Source organism: Tachypleus tridentatus, chromosome 13, assembly GCF_004210375.1.
Source record: "Tachypleus tridentatus isolate NWPU-2018 chromosome 13, ASM421037v1, whole genome shotgun sequence".
Lineage (NCBI taxonomy): Eukaryota > Metazoa > Arthropoda > Merostomata > Xiphosura > Limulidae > Tachypleus > Tachypleus tridentatus.
In genome coordinates, this window is record NC_134837.1 from 202,924,682 (window position 1) to 202,942,837 (window position 18,156).

General features: G+C 32.8%; 1 protein-coding gene across 1 annotated transcript; it reads right to left on the reverse strand.

Moving 5' to 3' along the window:
- Window positions 1–6,125: 6,125 nt before the first annotated feature.
- LOC143240739 (protein FAM210A) lies at window positions 6,126–16,345 on the reverse strand. Its single transcript, XM_076483685.1, has 4 exons — window positions 16,036–16,345; window positions 14,955–15,294; window positions 13,299–13,605; window positions 6,126–6,583 (listed from the first exon to the last, which is right to left on the reverse strand). The coding sequence occupies exons 1-3, from the start codon at window positions 16,277–16,279 to the stop codon at window positions 13,317–13,319; spliced, it is 873 nt and encodes a 290-aa protein (XP_076339800.1). The 5' UTR covers window positions 16,280–16,345; the 3' UTR covers window positions 6,126–6,583; window positions 13,299–13,316.
- Between the last annotated feature and the right edge of the window lie 1,811 nt (window positions 16,346–18,156).

Consider the following 18,156-nt stretch of genomic DNA (forward strand, 5'->3'; position numbering starts at 1 on the left):
TTTTTTGTGCTTTCCGTAATATTGAGTTTCAGTTCCACAGATCATTTTTCATGTATTCAGTGACCAGTTCCAGTAATATTTTATACTACAACCATAACACATATCCAGGAAACAAACCACTACACTATGTCTTATTTGAAGATTAAACATCTTAGTACAGGTACAATATAAAGATGCTATTATTAGGTGCTAGAAAAAAACAACTTAATACTTTCTTTGAATTCTCAATAATAGTTCACATTTGAATTTACCAGACACTTCTACTTTAATGTAAATATTGCTAAAATGTATTTATTGTTGTTGTTGTTGATTTGTACTAATTTATAACACATTTTCATTCAGAGTTCCTTAATCACAATGACGTACCATTACCAGCAAGGAATTTAGTTATCAAATTCCTTTTGTTACCTTAATGGATTAAAATTCTTAACTAAACATCAGCAGGTGTACACAATGGTTCAAATTGTATATTAAACATCAACAGATGTACACAGTGAATTAAAGTTTACCAAACACCAGCAGGTGTACATGTGTTTGCTAACCATTGACAGATGTAACAGAATGGTTCAAGGTATTTCTAAACTAAATTTTGGCAGATGTAACAGTGGTTCAAGGTGTTTGCTAAATATCGACAGGTGTAATGGAGTGGTTCAAGGTGTTTACCAAATTTAACAGAGGCTTAATGAAAATGTCCTAATAACATACTTAACACTGTAGAAACAAAAAAAATCCAAAATTATATCTTTGACTTGTTCTCACATAAATCTGTAATAATTCTAGTTTTTTCTTTTATTTAACTGTACTTTTAATGCCAAACTAATATACTAAGGAATAATGTCTTTCCTGAGGAATCAAAGCTTTTGTATTACCACAACAGAACTCTTAATTTGTATAAACATTTGTGATTCTCTGATTTATTATAATATTAAACAGTCTTCACTGTTGGTACTTTCTCACAGTTAAATATGCACTCAGTTTTCTAAGATTAGTGATATAATGTATTAACATATCATATAATAGGACAAAAAAGAAATGAATAGTAAGTCTTCAGTATTTTTGTTAAACCTGTCCTAGAAAAGTGGTAAAAAAATAAGTACATTTTGTATTCACATCACAGAGAAACAATATCACCTGAATTAAAGAAAAACATCAATATTGTAAGAGTATTGTGGCTTCACAATGGATATGGATGGTTTAATGGTAAATCTTAAAGTGACTTTATCTAGCACTAATTAATAGTAATAATAAAAATGATACTTTTATTATCAAAATAGACCCATTATTCTTCCAGTGGTACTTTTTTTCTCTTAATTTATCTTCTATGAGCAGGAATGGCTTTTGTAGCTCCAGAGGTGGCCTTGTTTTTGGTGGATGTAGTTGAGTATGTCCATTTGATTGATGTAATTCCAAGGCATGTGGCTGGAACATTCCATGACAAACTAATTTCTGTGGCTCCACAAGTAAATGTCACAATAATAGGTGTCATTTGATAAATACAGTAATAAATAGTTACAGTTTTGTGGCTGTACATGTAAATGTAACAATAACATTTTTGAACAGCACAGGACCTGTTGGTCTTTCTCAGTTGTTCCATCCTCTGAACTAAATCAAATTTTTAAAAAATCATAAAGCCAACCCTTATCATTCATACATTTATAAAGCTTTTTCTGAAACTCAAATTTACTATCTTTAAACTGTCAAAAGGCAAACCACCCTGTTAAAAAAAAATGAAACTGTCTTAACTGAAGGCAACTACTAATTCCCTTTACAATCAGATCACCTCTAACTCTTCTGTTTTCAAGAGAAAACAATGCAAGAGATTTCAGCCTCTCCTCAAAGGACAACCCCTCCATCCAAGTCACCATTCTAGTAACCCTTCCCTGAACCTTTTCCAACAATTTCATGTCTCCAAAACTTAACACTATATTCCAGATGTGGCATAAACAGTGACCTGTGGAATGAAATTATAACCTCTATACTTGTGGTGAATATTTCTGTATATACAACCTTAAATCCTATTTGGCCTACCACTAGCAACAGCACACTACTTGTATGGTTTAATTAACTATTACACCAAGATCCTTTTCTATCATTATACAGTTAAGATTATTCCCACCCAAATTATTATAACCAAGATGCATTACCTTACAGTCATTATGTTGAAAAACCCATCTGCCATTTATTTGTCCAACTCATAAGTCATATAAATCCTTTTGTAAAGCAGCAGTATTCTCTTCACTGGGAGCAACACCCAAGACCTTGAAATTGTCTGTAAATTTAAGTAATTGATTGACTATTCCTTCAACTATGTCATTGATGTAAATCAAAGAGCAAAAGATCTTTAGACTGAGCCCTGAGGTAGTCTACTTGCAACATTAATCCTCTTTGACTGAACTCCATTTGTAACAAGTCTTTGCTTATAGAAGCCTTTTATGTGGCACCTTATAAATGTTTTCTGAAAATCTAGATTTTGTTTATCTAGTCATTTATTTTTAATAGACCTTTTAAAACTGTTCTCACAACTGATGTACGATTAATAGGTCTATAATTACTAGGACAATTTTTATAACCTTCCTTGAAAAAAGTTCTGTACCTTCCAATCATCCGATACTTGTTGACAATAAATAGTAATAAGTGGCTCACATATTCAATCTTTAACCTAATTCAAAACCTTTGGGAAAATATTATCTGGCCCAGAAGCCCTGTTTCCTAAACTTTTCAATTTTTCTTAACCAACTCAGCATTAATGCAATCATCTTGGTTCCATTTATCAACTGTTCAAGATGTGGAATACTGCTTAAAGCTTTAGTGAAAACCAAAGAATAGGCAAAATTTAATAGCCCAACCATTTAATAATAATCAGATACTAGCCTTCCTTTATCACCCCTCAAGGGTCCTACCTCCATTCTGACATTTTGTTTTGTCTTAATATATTTAAAAAAAGTTCTTACTGCTAATTCTGACATTTTCAGCAACCTTTTCTCAAACATCCTTTTTGAAGTCCTAATCTCCTGTTTAACAAATTTTCTTTATTTTCTAAAACTCCTGTCATACCAGTCAATTTAATTTCTTAAATTCATGATAGGTACAATTACAATTTTGTGACTCTGGAAGTGAATGCAACAATAATGGGTGTAACTTTGCGATAAGTACAGTTTCAGGACATGTAGCTGGAGTATTCCATAAGAAGATTTTTTTCTGGTTGTATTTAATTATCTATTTTCATACTTTTACAGAGTAAAGAATGTTTAATTTTTAACTTCACTGATCAGTGAAGACATCATATAACCATCACTTAAATTATTTTACTCTATAAAATAGTAGAAGTTATTGTAATTCTTTTATTTAATAATTATGAAATTAACTTAATGGTTTGAGTAAGTACTTCCTGTAAAATGAGCATGAATTTTTAACAATTAGTGTTTGTGTGTTCTGGAATCTTACTCATGGAAAAGTTCACGTTTATGAACCCTGCTTAAGGATTACTTTGAACTTGGTTATGGAGAATAAATTTTCATCAAACTTGTAAAATTATTGATTTAACTTTTATGTTAACTTAACTGTAAAAGTTGGGTTAATTTTTTAATGGCAGAACTTATTTCTAGAACTTGCTTACATGCATTTTTACAAGTGTGATGTTTAGATCTCCTTGAAATCATTTTAACTTACTGGACCCAGTTAGCCAAAAAGCAACAATGGGATATAGTATTTGTTAATGTCATGTTTGGTAAAAACTACAGTTACGACATAAAGTGTTCGTACCCCTGCATCGTGGGTAATTTTTTCCTCATAACTTAAGTATCATGATTAGGATAATGAAAGTATTATAAATATTATATTAACACACATCTACATAAATTTTTATATAAATCGAATGACAAATAAACTATTTAAATAAATAAACAAACATAGGAGGGGCAGAAAGTGTTCATGCATCTACTTTAATGGTCAGTTGTGTAGCCTTTCAGGTGAATTACTTGGCACAGTCTCTCCTCGTAGCTCTCCATGATCGTTTGACAGTACTCGACTGGTATTTGCTTCCATTCTTCTTTACAGAAAGCCTCCAACTCTTGCAAGTTTTTCAGATGATGCTGATGAACCCTGGTCTTCAACTCATGCCAAATGTTTTCAATTGGGTTGAGATCCAGAACGCTTATATGGTTCCTCTGCAACCAGGATTGCACATATGGAGGTTATGTGTGCTTAGGGTCATTGTCGTGCTGTAAGATCCAACGACGCTCAAGCTCCAAGCATCATTCTTGATATAAGTGCCTAATATATCAATATACTCTTCTTTTTTCATGATTCCGTTGATGCGGTGAAGGCTGCCTACACCAGAAGAGCTGAAGGAACCCCAGAGCATGATCGAGCCACCTCCGTGTTTAACTGTAGGGACGGTGTTCTTTGGAAGATTTCCTTCCCCCTTCTTACGGAAAATATTGCAAACATCATTGTGGCCGGAAAGCTCGATTTTAGTCTCGATTATACTCTTCCAATAGGTAAAGGGTTTATCTACATGCTTTCTTGCATACCTCAATTGGGCTCCTAAATGAACAGGCTTTAAATATGGAGTTCTACAAGGACAGCATGCTTTGAACCCAGAAGAGCATAACATGTTCGTAACTGTAGAGGTGCTTACTTCAACCCCAGTTTCCTATACCAGTTTTTGTATGTCATTATAGGTTAAACAAGGGTTCCTACTATCTTCTCTGAGAACCTTCCCCTTGGTTCTCTCTGGAATTTTGGTGGGGTGTCCAGAACAAGGGAGGTTAGCAGTTGATCCTGTTACTTGAACTTGGCAATTATGCTTTGAACAGTAGAGTTTGGCACATTAAGTTGTGTAGCAATACTGGAAAGAAACACACAAGACTTGTATTTTACAATAATTTGGTTTTTTAAATCACTGGATAGTTGTTTCCTGTTTGCCATGATGACCAAGCACATAATGACGGAGACAGCACTAAATTGACGGAAGTACATTTTTTGCTGGCTAAATTTCAATAATTATGAACCCAGTGTCTAGTTCTGAAATGGCATAATGTAGTTTATTCGCCAAACTAAGCAAAATTTTTCCGGGAATATCCGTTTTTTCACACATTCCGAAATGTACAAACTTTCTGCTCCTCCTATATTTGGTTATTTGTTTATAAACAGTTTATTTGTCGTTTAATTCACATAAAAAGATATGTGGATGTGTGTTAGTATAATATTTATATTACATGTCTATTAGCCTAATCATGATACATTTTAAGTTATGAGCAAAAGATTACTTGGGATGCAGGGGTACAAACACTTTGTCATAACTGTACAAGCAGTTCTGTAACTTAACCTTAACTGGATCACACCTTTCAGAAAGCAAGTGCATATCAAATTTCAGGCATTAAATAAAAGTAATACTTCTAACTCTGTTTCAATAAGTTTTAAAGCAAAAATATTTTGGAAGTGATATTTTGTCAACATTTACTTAATGTAATTCACAAATACTCCAGCTTTGAAAAATCTTTTTGTAAACACTATAATTTCTGTTCATCCCAAAGCACAAATTTATAAAAAAACACCAGTTCTTGAGAACATTGTGTCTTGTTTGTCATGTAATTCTCTTTCTTTTAATGATTTTATTATTACAACCTTTTATTCCATGCTTGTGAACAATTACTAATGAATAACAGCTTTAAAAATAGCCACAGTTGGATAGAGCAGATGTAATTTAAGTCACTGTAAAATAAATGAAGTGTATTTTACGATTTTGTGACTACCTCAATCTTCTGTAGATATAAACCTTGTGGGAAGTTCTAGACTTTGGAACAAACCAGAGGTGTGAGAATTTTTAGTTTAGATATTTTCATTTTTAGAAATTGTTAAATTGTATGTGTTTGGAGCTGAGAAATTGTACTGTTATGACATCAGATAAAATACATTAGGTTTAGAAAGTACAGCAGAAATCAAAATGTTGAGATGGTTCATATTCTTATTTCTTGAATATTGCACGCGCGCGTGTTCAAACAATACAAATAAATAACTTATTGTTTATTGAAAAACTACTAAATTTGATCTCAACCAAGAATATTTTCACTGAGCTTAACATGAGTAATGATGTTACCATTTTCAGAGGTCAAGTCCTAGGTCATTAACAAATCTTTCAGTTTTTTTTATTTATAGTTAAAAAGAAGGTAACCACGCCAGTTGACGAATTAGTGTATAAAAAGAAAATGTTAATAAATATCAATTAGCTTGAGACTTACTGGATGAAAGAAATTGAAATTCCTGATCAATAAAATATAAATACATGACAAAAGGAGCATTTCAATGTCCTTCAAAACAAGTTAGGAAATCAACCTAAAAAATTATAGGAAAACTAAATTACATGAACTTCAGGTACTAATTAGTAAGTTTATACTGTTTCATGAAAATTGACTTGTGAGAAGGAATTAAGGGACATCTGTGCCAACCCTCCAGTCCAGCAAGAATTCAGCAGCATTGGAATATACTCACTTCCTAGTATGTACTGCAAGCAGAGCTGTCTTCCCAAAGCTGCTGCTACATCTAAGTGGAGAAGATGAGCTTTCCTGTAGATTTGATGAAGCTAAGGTGTTTGCAAGCAAAAAAAAAAAGAAAAAAGTATGAAACGTAAGAAAGATAAAGTGTTAAATCTTCATAAACAAGTTCTGCTAACATTTACCCTGATGAAAGTCTCACACCTATGAGGATCAGAACTGCTTTAAAATAAATAGTTGTTTGTGGGTGAAAACAAAATCAATGTAACAGTACCATCTGCATATAAAAAGGTTTTTATATTTTTTACTTTCAAAACTTCTATATTATTTACTCTGAGAAATGTTCAAGCTTAAAAACACACTGAACATGTTAGTGTTTTATCATAATTTCATTATTTTGGAGAACTTCTTACATCAATTTATTTAATTTTGTTGTTGCTCAATATTCAATTTTTTTTCCTGATATTGAAATAAATACAAATGTCACATTCACTACACTGCAGCTTATTTGTATTATCAAAAACTTTTATACACAGAAGTTGAAACAGACTAGCTTGCCAAATTTTGTTAACTTCAATATGAACGTCTAGTCTTCACCACACAAAACCATTTATTTCCTTTCTTTTCATTACAATATTCACAAAGAATTCTCTTTCTCTCCTAAAATTTTGCATCATGAAAGAAAACTTCTACCTTCTTAAGTAGTTCAAGTTAAAAATATACTTAACAAAAGATGTCAAAATGATAAATGTATAACTATAAAGTATCTTGGTATCCTATTACAAATACTAATAAATAATGAAACAAAGATATTGCAGAAAATTAATTAAATAATAATTCTATGAAATCTGACAAATGAAAAAAAAAATGTGGTCATCACAGTCTTCCAAGTTTCTGTGATAACAAGTAAAATGTATATTAAATTATGAGAGGTATTTTAAGGCTTATTATAAACAAATATTTTGATTAAATTTTATTCATCACATTTACAAGCAAAAAGATAATTTACCAAATTTTTTTTTCAGTTGACAGCACAGAAATATAATGTACTTAAACACAAGTTTCTATCACTGAAGGATGATGTTTAGAAATATAATGTACTTAAACACAAGTTTCTATCACTGAAGGATGATGTTTAGAAATATAATGTACTTAAACACAAGTTTCTATCACTGAAGGATGATGTTTCGCAAACTCTCATTCAAACTAGTTAGTTTCAACCTTTTACTGGACCATTTATCCCTCCAAGTAGTAAAGTCGAACATTATTATGCCTCTGGTATTATAAATAAAAATATACAAAAAAAGTTTCAAATGCACATGCCACTACAATGAAGTTGTAAGTCAAGTAAAATGGCTTTGTTAGCTCTGTCCTGCCCACCTAACTCCAGGATTGACCTTACACAGGAATCTCAAGCAGAATCAATGTGCCAGGCTTCTAAAATGGCACAAAAATATTATTTTATCAGAGTTAACATTAAGAAAATTTCAACACAAATCATGCTGTGGTCATGGATGATTCATCATATATTCTCAAATTAACATCCACACTGTCAAGCTTAGACACTACTGATATCCATTCATATAATGTACCAGATACTGAATACCAAATTTGCTGGGTTCCCAAATTTAATCAACTGCCACCTATCTAGCAGGTTTGTGAAGTTTTCTCTACTTGGCTTAGGCTTAGTATTAAAGAAGAACAGTACAGTAAGTGTAAGTGGCCTATATACTGGGCTTTATTACTTTTTTCATTCAGATTATTGTTTGGAAGAGTAAAACCTAAAGGTCAAACAATACTGATTTGTTCATACTGTAATATCAAAGAGCCAACATAATATAACCAACACAAACTTCTAAACTTTTGTCTAAAGAAATTTCAGTAACAATTCTATAAAGTACACACACACACACACACATATATATATATATATCAACATTTAAATTATAATCCCATTATTTTAAATGATACTGATAAATTCAACAATTTAACTAAAAGTTAACTTTGTTACCTGAAAATTTATTTCTGATAACAAAAAGCTATCTGCCTTACAGAGTTGTATGTCACTGGACTTAAGGCAACTACCATCTAAACTCACAAGATTTCTCTTGATTTGCAAAACAGCATAATGTTACCATGGAGGAAAATGCCCTCCACCAAAGGGGCAACACAACCTCCCTGCACATCTTAGCTCCCTCTATGCTCTTGGAATTGTGAGTTTTATACTACAACAAGACAAAGAATACTAAGTTGTGCCAGACATGAGAAGTGAATTACAAGATATCTATTGCAAATACATATTCAGGTAAGAAAAATATTAAATTCAAAAGACAGTACAGATCTCTACACAAAGAGCTAAAACCTCATGTTAATATGGTGGAGTAACTGGTGCAAAAATTACCAAAACAAGCTTCCTTCAAAATATACTCGAAAAAAATTCATGGAGTGTTACACACCCACTGATAAGGGCACACTCATGTGATATAGCATCTTATCTCTTCCAGCTACACTCTACATTCTTTGTTCAGATTTCAAAGGAAAAAAGACACAAACTCCATGTTTTGTGGACAGAATAAGAACATGGTTGTCCAAATACTTGCACAAAAGAAGTCACAGAGCCAATATGTGTATCATGGTTGGAGCATATTCAAACCATACTGAATACTCACCTCAACTCTACCGTCAGCATTTATTAGAAAGCTCACTTCAGATCAACTGAACAGGAAGTGATTGATGGCAGGTATTCAGTGGTTTAACTCCAGTCCAAAACCAGGTGGCACCAGGCATGTGTCTGCAATAGGAGGCCCCAACTGCATCCACCTCATGACCAAGAAGCAGAATGGAAAAGCAACTTCTGTTCCAACAAACCCAGAAAGGAAACGTGTTCATACCCAGTACACATCCAATACCAGGCTACCTGGGAATATGACATCTGAGCAATAGCAGGAAGGAAGGAATACAAATGTGTCGTGTGAACTCTGGTAAAAAGTGAGACTGAGGCAAGAATTTTTCTGTCTGGTCCAACCATGGGTGAGGGACTATTTTGACTGCTCCTATGCTAATCCAACACCAGACCACTCAGGAACAGACATCTGGGCTGTAGTATGATGAAGGACACTGGCATGTTACAAGCATAATTAAAAAAGGGATTATCTGTGCTACACTGACAGTGTCAAGACTGCCCCTCTTCCCACATACTGGCACTATTTCTTCAGCCCCTACCAATTAGGTCCAAATCTGTAAGAGTTCTCCATGGTCCATCAACCCAGTGACTAGGAAATGGTATGTAGGTGAGGGTCTCCCTTGATCCACTCAGTGAAAAATGGGGAAGGAATTTACAAAAGAACAACCCATAAAAAAAAAAAGCCCAAATCCCTATTAGACTTCTACAAGAAAGGTTTTTCTTTCACTGGGGACACTGCAACAGGTATCTACATAAATGTATTTTGAAAAACCACTATGTGATAGCCAGGAAAGCAAGAAGAGCACCTCCTGGTGCTGATTTTTTCCATGATAGTCCACAGCATAGGTACAATGAATTATACAGTAGACAGATATCAGAATATAACATGAGGTTATCTCAACTGGTCTTGTAGATAACACCCCTATGTCAACAGTAGGCATTTATGTAACCACAGCAGATTGAAGGAGTGCTTTTTTGTTATCCTGGCCTGATGCAAAACTTTGCAAAATAAGAGTATCCTAGGAAGCACCACCTGGCAGGATTCTGGAAACAGACATTATAAACCAAAGAGGAATGTATACGCATGTCTAAGAACAGTGGCAAATGGAGGCAGGCAGTAATCTCTGGGAGACAAAACAGCCAAATGATAAAGCATGTTGGTCATTAAGTTATTTAGGTAGTCCAAACACCAGCAATGTTCTTGTCCAGTGGCCATAGGAAATAAGCACAGAAAGAATGAGAAAAGTGAGTTGAATCTGATAGAATGAAATGCAGACCAGCTGTAAGCTTACACCTATAAAGAGAGAAGGAAACCAAACAACAAACTTAGCAGACAATACTAAAAGGCAGAAGGAGATCTATCTCTGGAGGAAGAGGACTCTCAAGCAATGAAAAGTGGAAGATGGAAACCTTGAAAGTGAGAGGTACAATATTAGGAGCAACAAATAGAATAAATGGGGCAGTAAAGTATGTCAGGTCCTTACGAGCATAGAAAGAAGAGTGAATTAGAAGGACAGAAGAGAGGAAAAAAACAGCGTTTTCCTTCCCAAGCAGCTGAAGACAAAAGGAGAGAAAACTGGACAGGAGATAAACGAATAAGAGGATGATGGAAAGGATATGGGACGAGTAAGTAGCATAAAGAGAAAAACAACTGCAACCACAAGCAAGAAGGCAGTAGAAGTTGTAGGTTGTCAACAGTATCAATGGAGGTGGCATCAAGGTCCCAGTCAACCAAAGAAAAAAGGCAAGTGTATGTATGGAGAAGAACAGATCTAAACATGGTGTAAAAAAAACAGGGAGAAAACACCTTGCAATACTGAGCAGACAAAATAGTGAAAGAAAAAAATCACCAAACAACAGGCAAAGGTAGAAACAGCTGAACCTCCTATTAGTGGAAGGCTTCTGCTGCATAACATTCTTACACAGTAGCTCAAATCATGATAAATCTTGTGAGTTTAGTTGGGAGTTGCAACTCTAAAACAGATATATTTGAGTAAACAGGCGTGTATTGCCTCAAAAAAAGTACATTCCAAGTTTTCTACAGACCAGCTCACATACTGTAGCATACTGGTATAGTTTCTGTCTATATTTCATTGCTATAAAAACTATTATTCTTACAGGTTGGCTATGACTCGTTGTGAAATAAAATGAATTCTACTCTACAAGTAATATTTCTATTGTGTGGACAGAAACAATGTAGTCTACAATTTACTGACAAGAATACATACAAACAGTAAAATAGTAGATCATGTTAAACAATTCCAAGTGGTTTGTCTTTTCTTGTGAAATTCACATCATAAAATATAAACAACATTAAACTAACTTCCATAAAAAAATTCATCATATTCCCAATCTTTAGAAGATTGCAAACTAAAATTCCTATCTTAATATACTGGGAATAAAAGTTTATAACTTTCTTTATGTTCAAAATAAAAACAGTCTTACGTGGTTTTCTTTCTCAATCTGAGAACTGAAGTACTTGAGCTTACCACTTACACTAAGAATATCTTGGCAGTACAACTAATTTACTTTTACAGCACTTCATTTTAGCCTGGAAACACAGCATGATTTCAGCTTCAATGTAAGCAAGCTTATTATTTCCATTAGTTTTAAATGTAATAGGAAAATTACTATTGTGGGGCAAGTTGCCTATAGAGCTGGGTGATCAGTGGAGCTTTCAACTGCTTAATTTACAGGTTATCATTCAATTACATTTGAATAATTTATTACTACATCACTGATGAAGAAAAACTAATACCAACAATGAGGCTTTGATAACCTGTAGTACACAGAACATAGCCAATTGTGCAGTTTTGTCATTATCAAACGAACATAATGACAATTTTTAATTACTTAGATAAAGTATTTATAATAATCAAAATTTTAGTTGATTATTATAATTTAAACTGAAGAGACTCCTGAAATAATCAAACAATCATGAGAAGTCTAAGTTAGCAGTAGTTTTATTTCTCAGAATACTGAAAATTAGTGAAAATCAACCCATCTACTTCAATTAATCGATTTGTAGAAAAATCATAAACAGTAATAATTAAAAACACTAATTCATATCAGTTGATTATTTTCATGGCATTAATCCATTTAATTGTAATTTTTAGTAACTAACTGTTTAAATAAAAACAATGTAATTGTATTACTTATGTGACACCAATTGATGTAATTGCTGATCCTGGGAAATTTATTACAATTTCTTTAAATCGCTTAGACCTCATAACATGGTATTAACATTAACATAAAAACATCAGTGAACATCAGTGGATTTCTTAGAATCCACATATTTAAACCCAGCAAATGTATAAATTTTTTAGTCTTGTGCTCCTAACATTTCCAAATTTCATTTTGCCAGTGTTAATATCTACCATTTTTCCACTAATTTTATGTACCATAAAAAAAAAAGGCCAACAGAAAATACTTAAGGAAATTTAACAAACTATAACTCCGTAATACATGTAGCCTTACCTCTAAATGTTAACAAACTATAACTCCATAATACATGTAGCCTTACCTCTGAATGTTAACAAACTATTACTCCATGATATGTAATATTACTTCAGCACAAGAGGAAGCATTAACCATAACAGATTTAACACAAGTAAGAGCAGTCATTAACTAAGACCCATATGAATATGTCTAAAAAGGTTGATTCAAATTTTCTCACTTTTTATGAAGGTAAGTTACTTTATGCAAGAGTTTTCTGTAGCTATCATAATAAACTATAGAGTTATTAAAAATTACCTTAAAGCAAGGTAATAAATAAATATATATATTTATTAGATTACCACCATAGATATACTTTTTAGTATTCAAGATATTTTGGTATTTGTAATTTTAAACAAGCTTTAAAAAGCATTTAACATAATCAAATTTACAAAGTGTTTTTTTTTTTGTTTTTTTACATTTTTGGCACACAAAGTACAAATGTATTGAAAACAGAAATCCATTTTACAACCACAACCTCCACTAGAACATTTAGCTAAATAATTCTGACATCAATACAACTTAGATTGATGCTCACCATCTATTGATGAAGATAGATATTACTCAAACATTGTTCTGTAGTGATGAGTCACACAAATTAACATTCTATTTTTCTTAACACTTACCATATACTAATACTAATGTCACTTTTTATCTTGTTTACTTGTATGTTTGTCTCTGTAATTATCTCGCTTTGTTTTGATCATTGCCTTGATTTGCTGACTGGATGGCATAGGTCTTAGGTATCCTTTCATAGAAAGGTACTTAATGGACAAGGTTGTTCCTGCAAGAGTTACTGTGTACCTTGCAGGGGTAGCAATTTTGTACATCACAGAAGCAACAGCTAGATGACCAAGACCTTTGTCTCGAACTGGCTCCAGAATAGATTCTGGAACATTCCAAGCTTCCATATATGGAACAATGTCAAAACCACTAGGAGAGTAATAAAAAATAAATATGTAAATAAAGTTTCACTAGGTTTCATAAAAACAGTTTAGTTTACATATCTCTCCATTCATCAAATATAACAAAATTGCACATAATTATTAGAAGCTTTGGATTTATCACTTGAAGCTTATTACACAACTTTTTCAACTTTAAAAGGATGATTCAAAAGGTTACTGTAGAGTTGATGTGCAAAATTACTATATACAAGAAACTGTCACTACAGCTGTGACGGATTTACTACCATGTGCCCGTTTTAACGTCACTACAGCTGTGACGGATTTACTACCATGTGCCCGTTTTAACGTCACTACAGCTGTGACGGATTTACTACCATGTGCCCGTTTTAACGTCACTACAGCTGTGACGGATTTACTACCATGTGCCCGTTTTAAAGTCACTACAGCTGTGACAGATTTACTACCATGTGCCCATTTTAACGTCACTACAGCTGTGACGGATTTACTACCATGTGCCCGTTTTAACGTCACTACAGCTGTGACAGATTTACTGCCATATTCATATACCTATTTGAATATCATTACAGCATATTCATTCTAACATAAAACAGAATATGTCATAACAAACTGTGCAACTGAGACTTATAAAGGCCACATCAAACAAGTGTAGTGGTTTAATAAAAACCAACAGAAAAACCCTACTGACCATTAACCAATGGGAAATATTCATCTTAATTATGTTTAATTTACAACCTAAAAATTTAGATGTCTTATATACAGCAACAAGTATATAACAAATATATATGTATAAAATAGCAACACAAAAATTAACACCCAACCTCAAATTACTCTGATTAATCTTCAAATCACCATCCATTTTTGTCACTTATACTAAATAAAATACAAAACTAGTTGTAGCTTTACCAAACTAGCCAGCTACTGTTATTACAATTCACCTAAACTAGAAGATTATCAAAAGTTTATTAAACTGTTACTGAATGACTACTGTGATGTGTAACCATTACCTACACTAGAGAATTATCACAAGCTTATTAACTGTTACTGAATGACTACTGTGGTATATTTTGTCGTATCTAGAGGACTATCAAAATTAACTCTTACATAAAGGTACCTGTGGTATGTAAAAGTGTGCCAGAATTACTCCTTTAGTTACCTGAATCCTGAAATTAAATCACATTCCATAGTTATATATAATTAAAGATCAACAGAGTACAGATGATAACAATTGGTATTTAGACTTTACAGAACCTCCTTCAACAAGTGGTTCATATAAAGTACCTGTAATTCTAAAGAATGTAAATCAACCTCTTGGTGATAACACAATGTACTTATAAAGAATATTTAAATATAACTTACCATTTGGCAGCATAGTAAAAGCTAGTAATCCAAACCAAGGACGTTACACAGTGGACAGGTATCAGAACATACCAATATTCCTTCAGCATTTTCTTATATCTCTGAATAAGAGATAGCTTCTTCATGTTATCTTCCATTACTTTTTGTTCATCTCCAGGTTCTTTTGAGATACATTCATCAGCTGCCACCGATTCATTTGTTTTTTTGGTGCCATATGAACATACATGAATTAGCTCTAGGAAAGCTGTTTCTTTCATAGGAACAAACGTAGATCGTGTAATGAAATTTAACAGGCAAGATTTCTGGGTTGTTCCATGTCTTTTTTGTGAAACTGACAATCCTATTAAAAACCTACTATTACAAATTATTTATGTGCAAAATAATCATAATTCTGAATTACAATGTATATTTTTAACAGTTCTAGTGTATCATACATTCCATAAAGAAAATTATTTCATATATGCGCAGTTATTTCTGAAATTCAATTTCCACATTCAACCACTGCAAGGCGCTCATACATTGGTTGCATTACTTCTCTAACAAAGTCCTTTTGTGTATAGCTGAACATGCCCAGTACAAGTACTATTTAGTTTTACAATCCCAACTGAAATTTGATAACTGATATGAAAAAGACAATATTCAGAGTGATACTTATCACCTCCAAGTAACTATAATAACAAGTTTTATCTATGCTAATTTCTTTCTACATATACAGACATTTGGTACCGCTTAAATGATTTTTTTTTGTTTCAAATGGGAGTAAATGACAAGAAGAGTATCTTGGAGTAGGAAACTGTCGTGATAGATAGACATTTTTACAAATGGGAGCATACACGACTGGATGATAATCTTGGAGTACGAAATTGTGGCGATTAGACATTTTTACAAATGGGAGTATACATAACCAGAGGAATACCTAAGTCCTAAGAGAAGGAAACTATTTTTTTTTTCCTTTTAATTATAACTAGGCAACTTCCTATAACCCATTATTAATTACTTATGAAAAAAAGAATATTAGTCATAACTAAATACAGTTGTAACATTAGTCAGCATAATAAAAAAAATAATTCCGATGACTTACCCATTCTGATTTTTTTGTTAAATTTCGCTCGTAAATCTCGTAATGTAACTCTATCACGTTCACTTTTATATGTATCACGTGTAGCCGGTAAATTAGTCCTAACTGTAATATACGGTTTTAAGTGGCATTCGTAATATTTATCGGTTTCTACTCCTATTCTTAAAACTGGCCTAATTCGACGTACATAAGGTCCACACAATTCCTTTTGAATGTTCCAAAAAATAGGAAAACAAATAACTGACATTTTAATAACAAAATTTATGTTATATCTACATACAAACGATTTAAGAACCCTAGTGAGAAAACACGAAATTCATATATACATATACACCCATATGATTACCAAAAAATAAAATATAAAATTTAACAATTAATTGCATTTCAAAAAATATTAAACAATGTATTCGTCTTGATTATGGAATATTTCTTTTACCCATTTATTGTAATTTTTTAAATCAATTAATATTTAATTTGCATTTAAATGGTTTCTCTTCGTGAGATCATGGGCTTAAAATTTAATAATTTATGCAAAACTAATATTACATCAAAGCCTTTTCGATCGTTGTTCTTCATATCAGTGATACTAACGTCAAACATTGTTGTCTTTATCAAGTGAGGCTACAATATTGGTTGTCTGCGCTCCAGCCATCTCAGGCAATCGACGCCCGGATTTCGACTTCTGACGAACGTAAATTTACCGGGAAACTGTTGAATATGAAAGAATTGTTTGTTTTGTTTTTTAATTTCGCGTAAAGCCACTCGAGGGCTATCTGTGCTAGCCGTCCCTAATTTTGCAGTGTAAGACTAGAGGGAAGGCAGCTAGTCATCACCATTTACCGCCAACTCTTGGGCTACTCTGTTACCAAAAAATAGTGGGATTGACCGTCACATTATAACGCCCCACTGCTGAAAAGGCAAGCATGTTTGGCGAGATGGGGATGCGAGCCCGCGACCCTCAGATTACGAATCACACGCCTTAACCCACCTGGCCATGCCGGGCCACGAATATGAAAGAAGCCGTTTAAAACTTCACGAAAGTTTTTATCAGTTGTACCTAACAAAGCTTTAACCTGGCATCATTAGATGAGATACAAGAACTGAGGCTAACCTGATAATACTAGGTAAGTCTAATGAAACGATGTCAATAAAATAAATGAAAGTTTGACTACGAACAACCGATTAAAATTTGTGTGAATTTGAAAAACATAGTCCTTTCTAACATTTAAAATTTATTGTGTTAAACTCTTAACTTCAGAATTAGCTATTAGCTTTTAAATAATATTTTCTCGGCTATTTGTGCTTGTGCACAAATTGTTTGTGGATCTATACATCACTATTTTAATTAGAGTCATATAAGTCGTACAAAAAAACTTAAACAAAAATGCCATCCATAGTGCAATAACACCTAATAATTAATGTTGATGTCCTCTGTGAATTTTCCATATAAAATGAGCGCTTTCATCCAGTGTTGGTTTTTATTTGTTTTTAACATTGAGCATTACCACAGGTAACAAACATAAAATGACTTAACATGATGGACCTTACGGTAGTGAATGATATGGAAAGAAGTCGGTAACTTGATTGGTAAACAGTTCTCTGATCAGTTTCACACTGTATTATGAAATTTCAAATTAGCATGTACATATTTATATCATAATAATAATACGAAAAACACATAAACTCACACTTTGACCAGTGAAGAACTGTTGTACCAAGCAGTTTTGGCTAGGCCGTAAAAACCCAAACTGAAATTGTCAGAACCCTATATTTCCAGCTCTGTTGGTTTTAAAATAACAAGATTAAACTCCCCTGAATCATGGCTGACAATTGGTTTTTTAAACAAAAAGAAAAGAAAATACTTCCGGGGTCGTAGCCTTATAATAAATACATACCTAGCAATTAGTACTGTCTCCCGGTGGGATAACGATAAAGAATTACAACGCTAAAATCGGGGTTTGGTACCTGGTGATGGGCATAACAGAGAGCCAAATGTGACTTTTCACTATAGAAAAAAAGGCCACTTAATACTCTGTAATAATTAAATGTTACATGTAAAGTTGTGAAAACAGTCATATATTACGATAAACACAAAAAGTGTTTAGAATTATGCATTCGTAATTT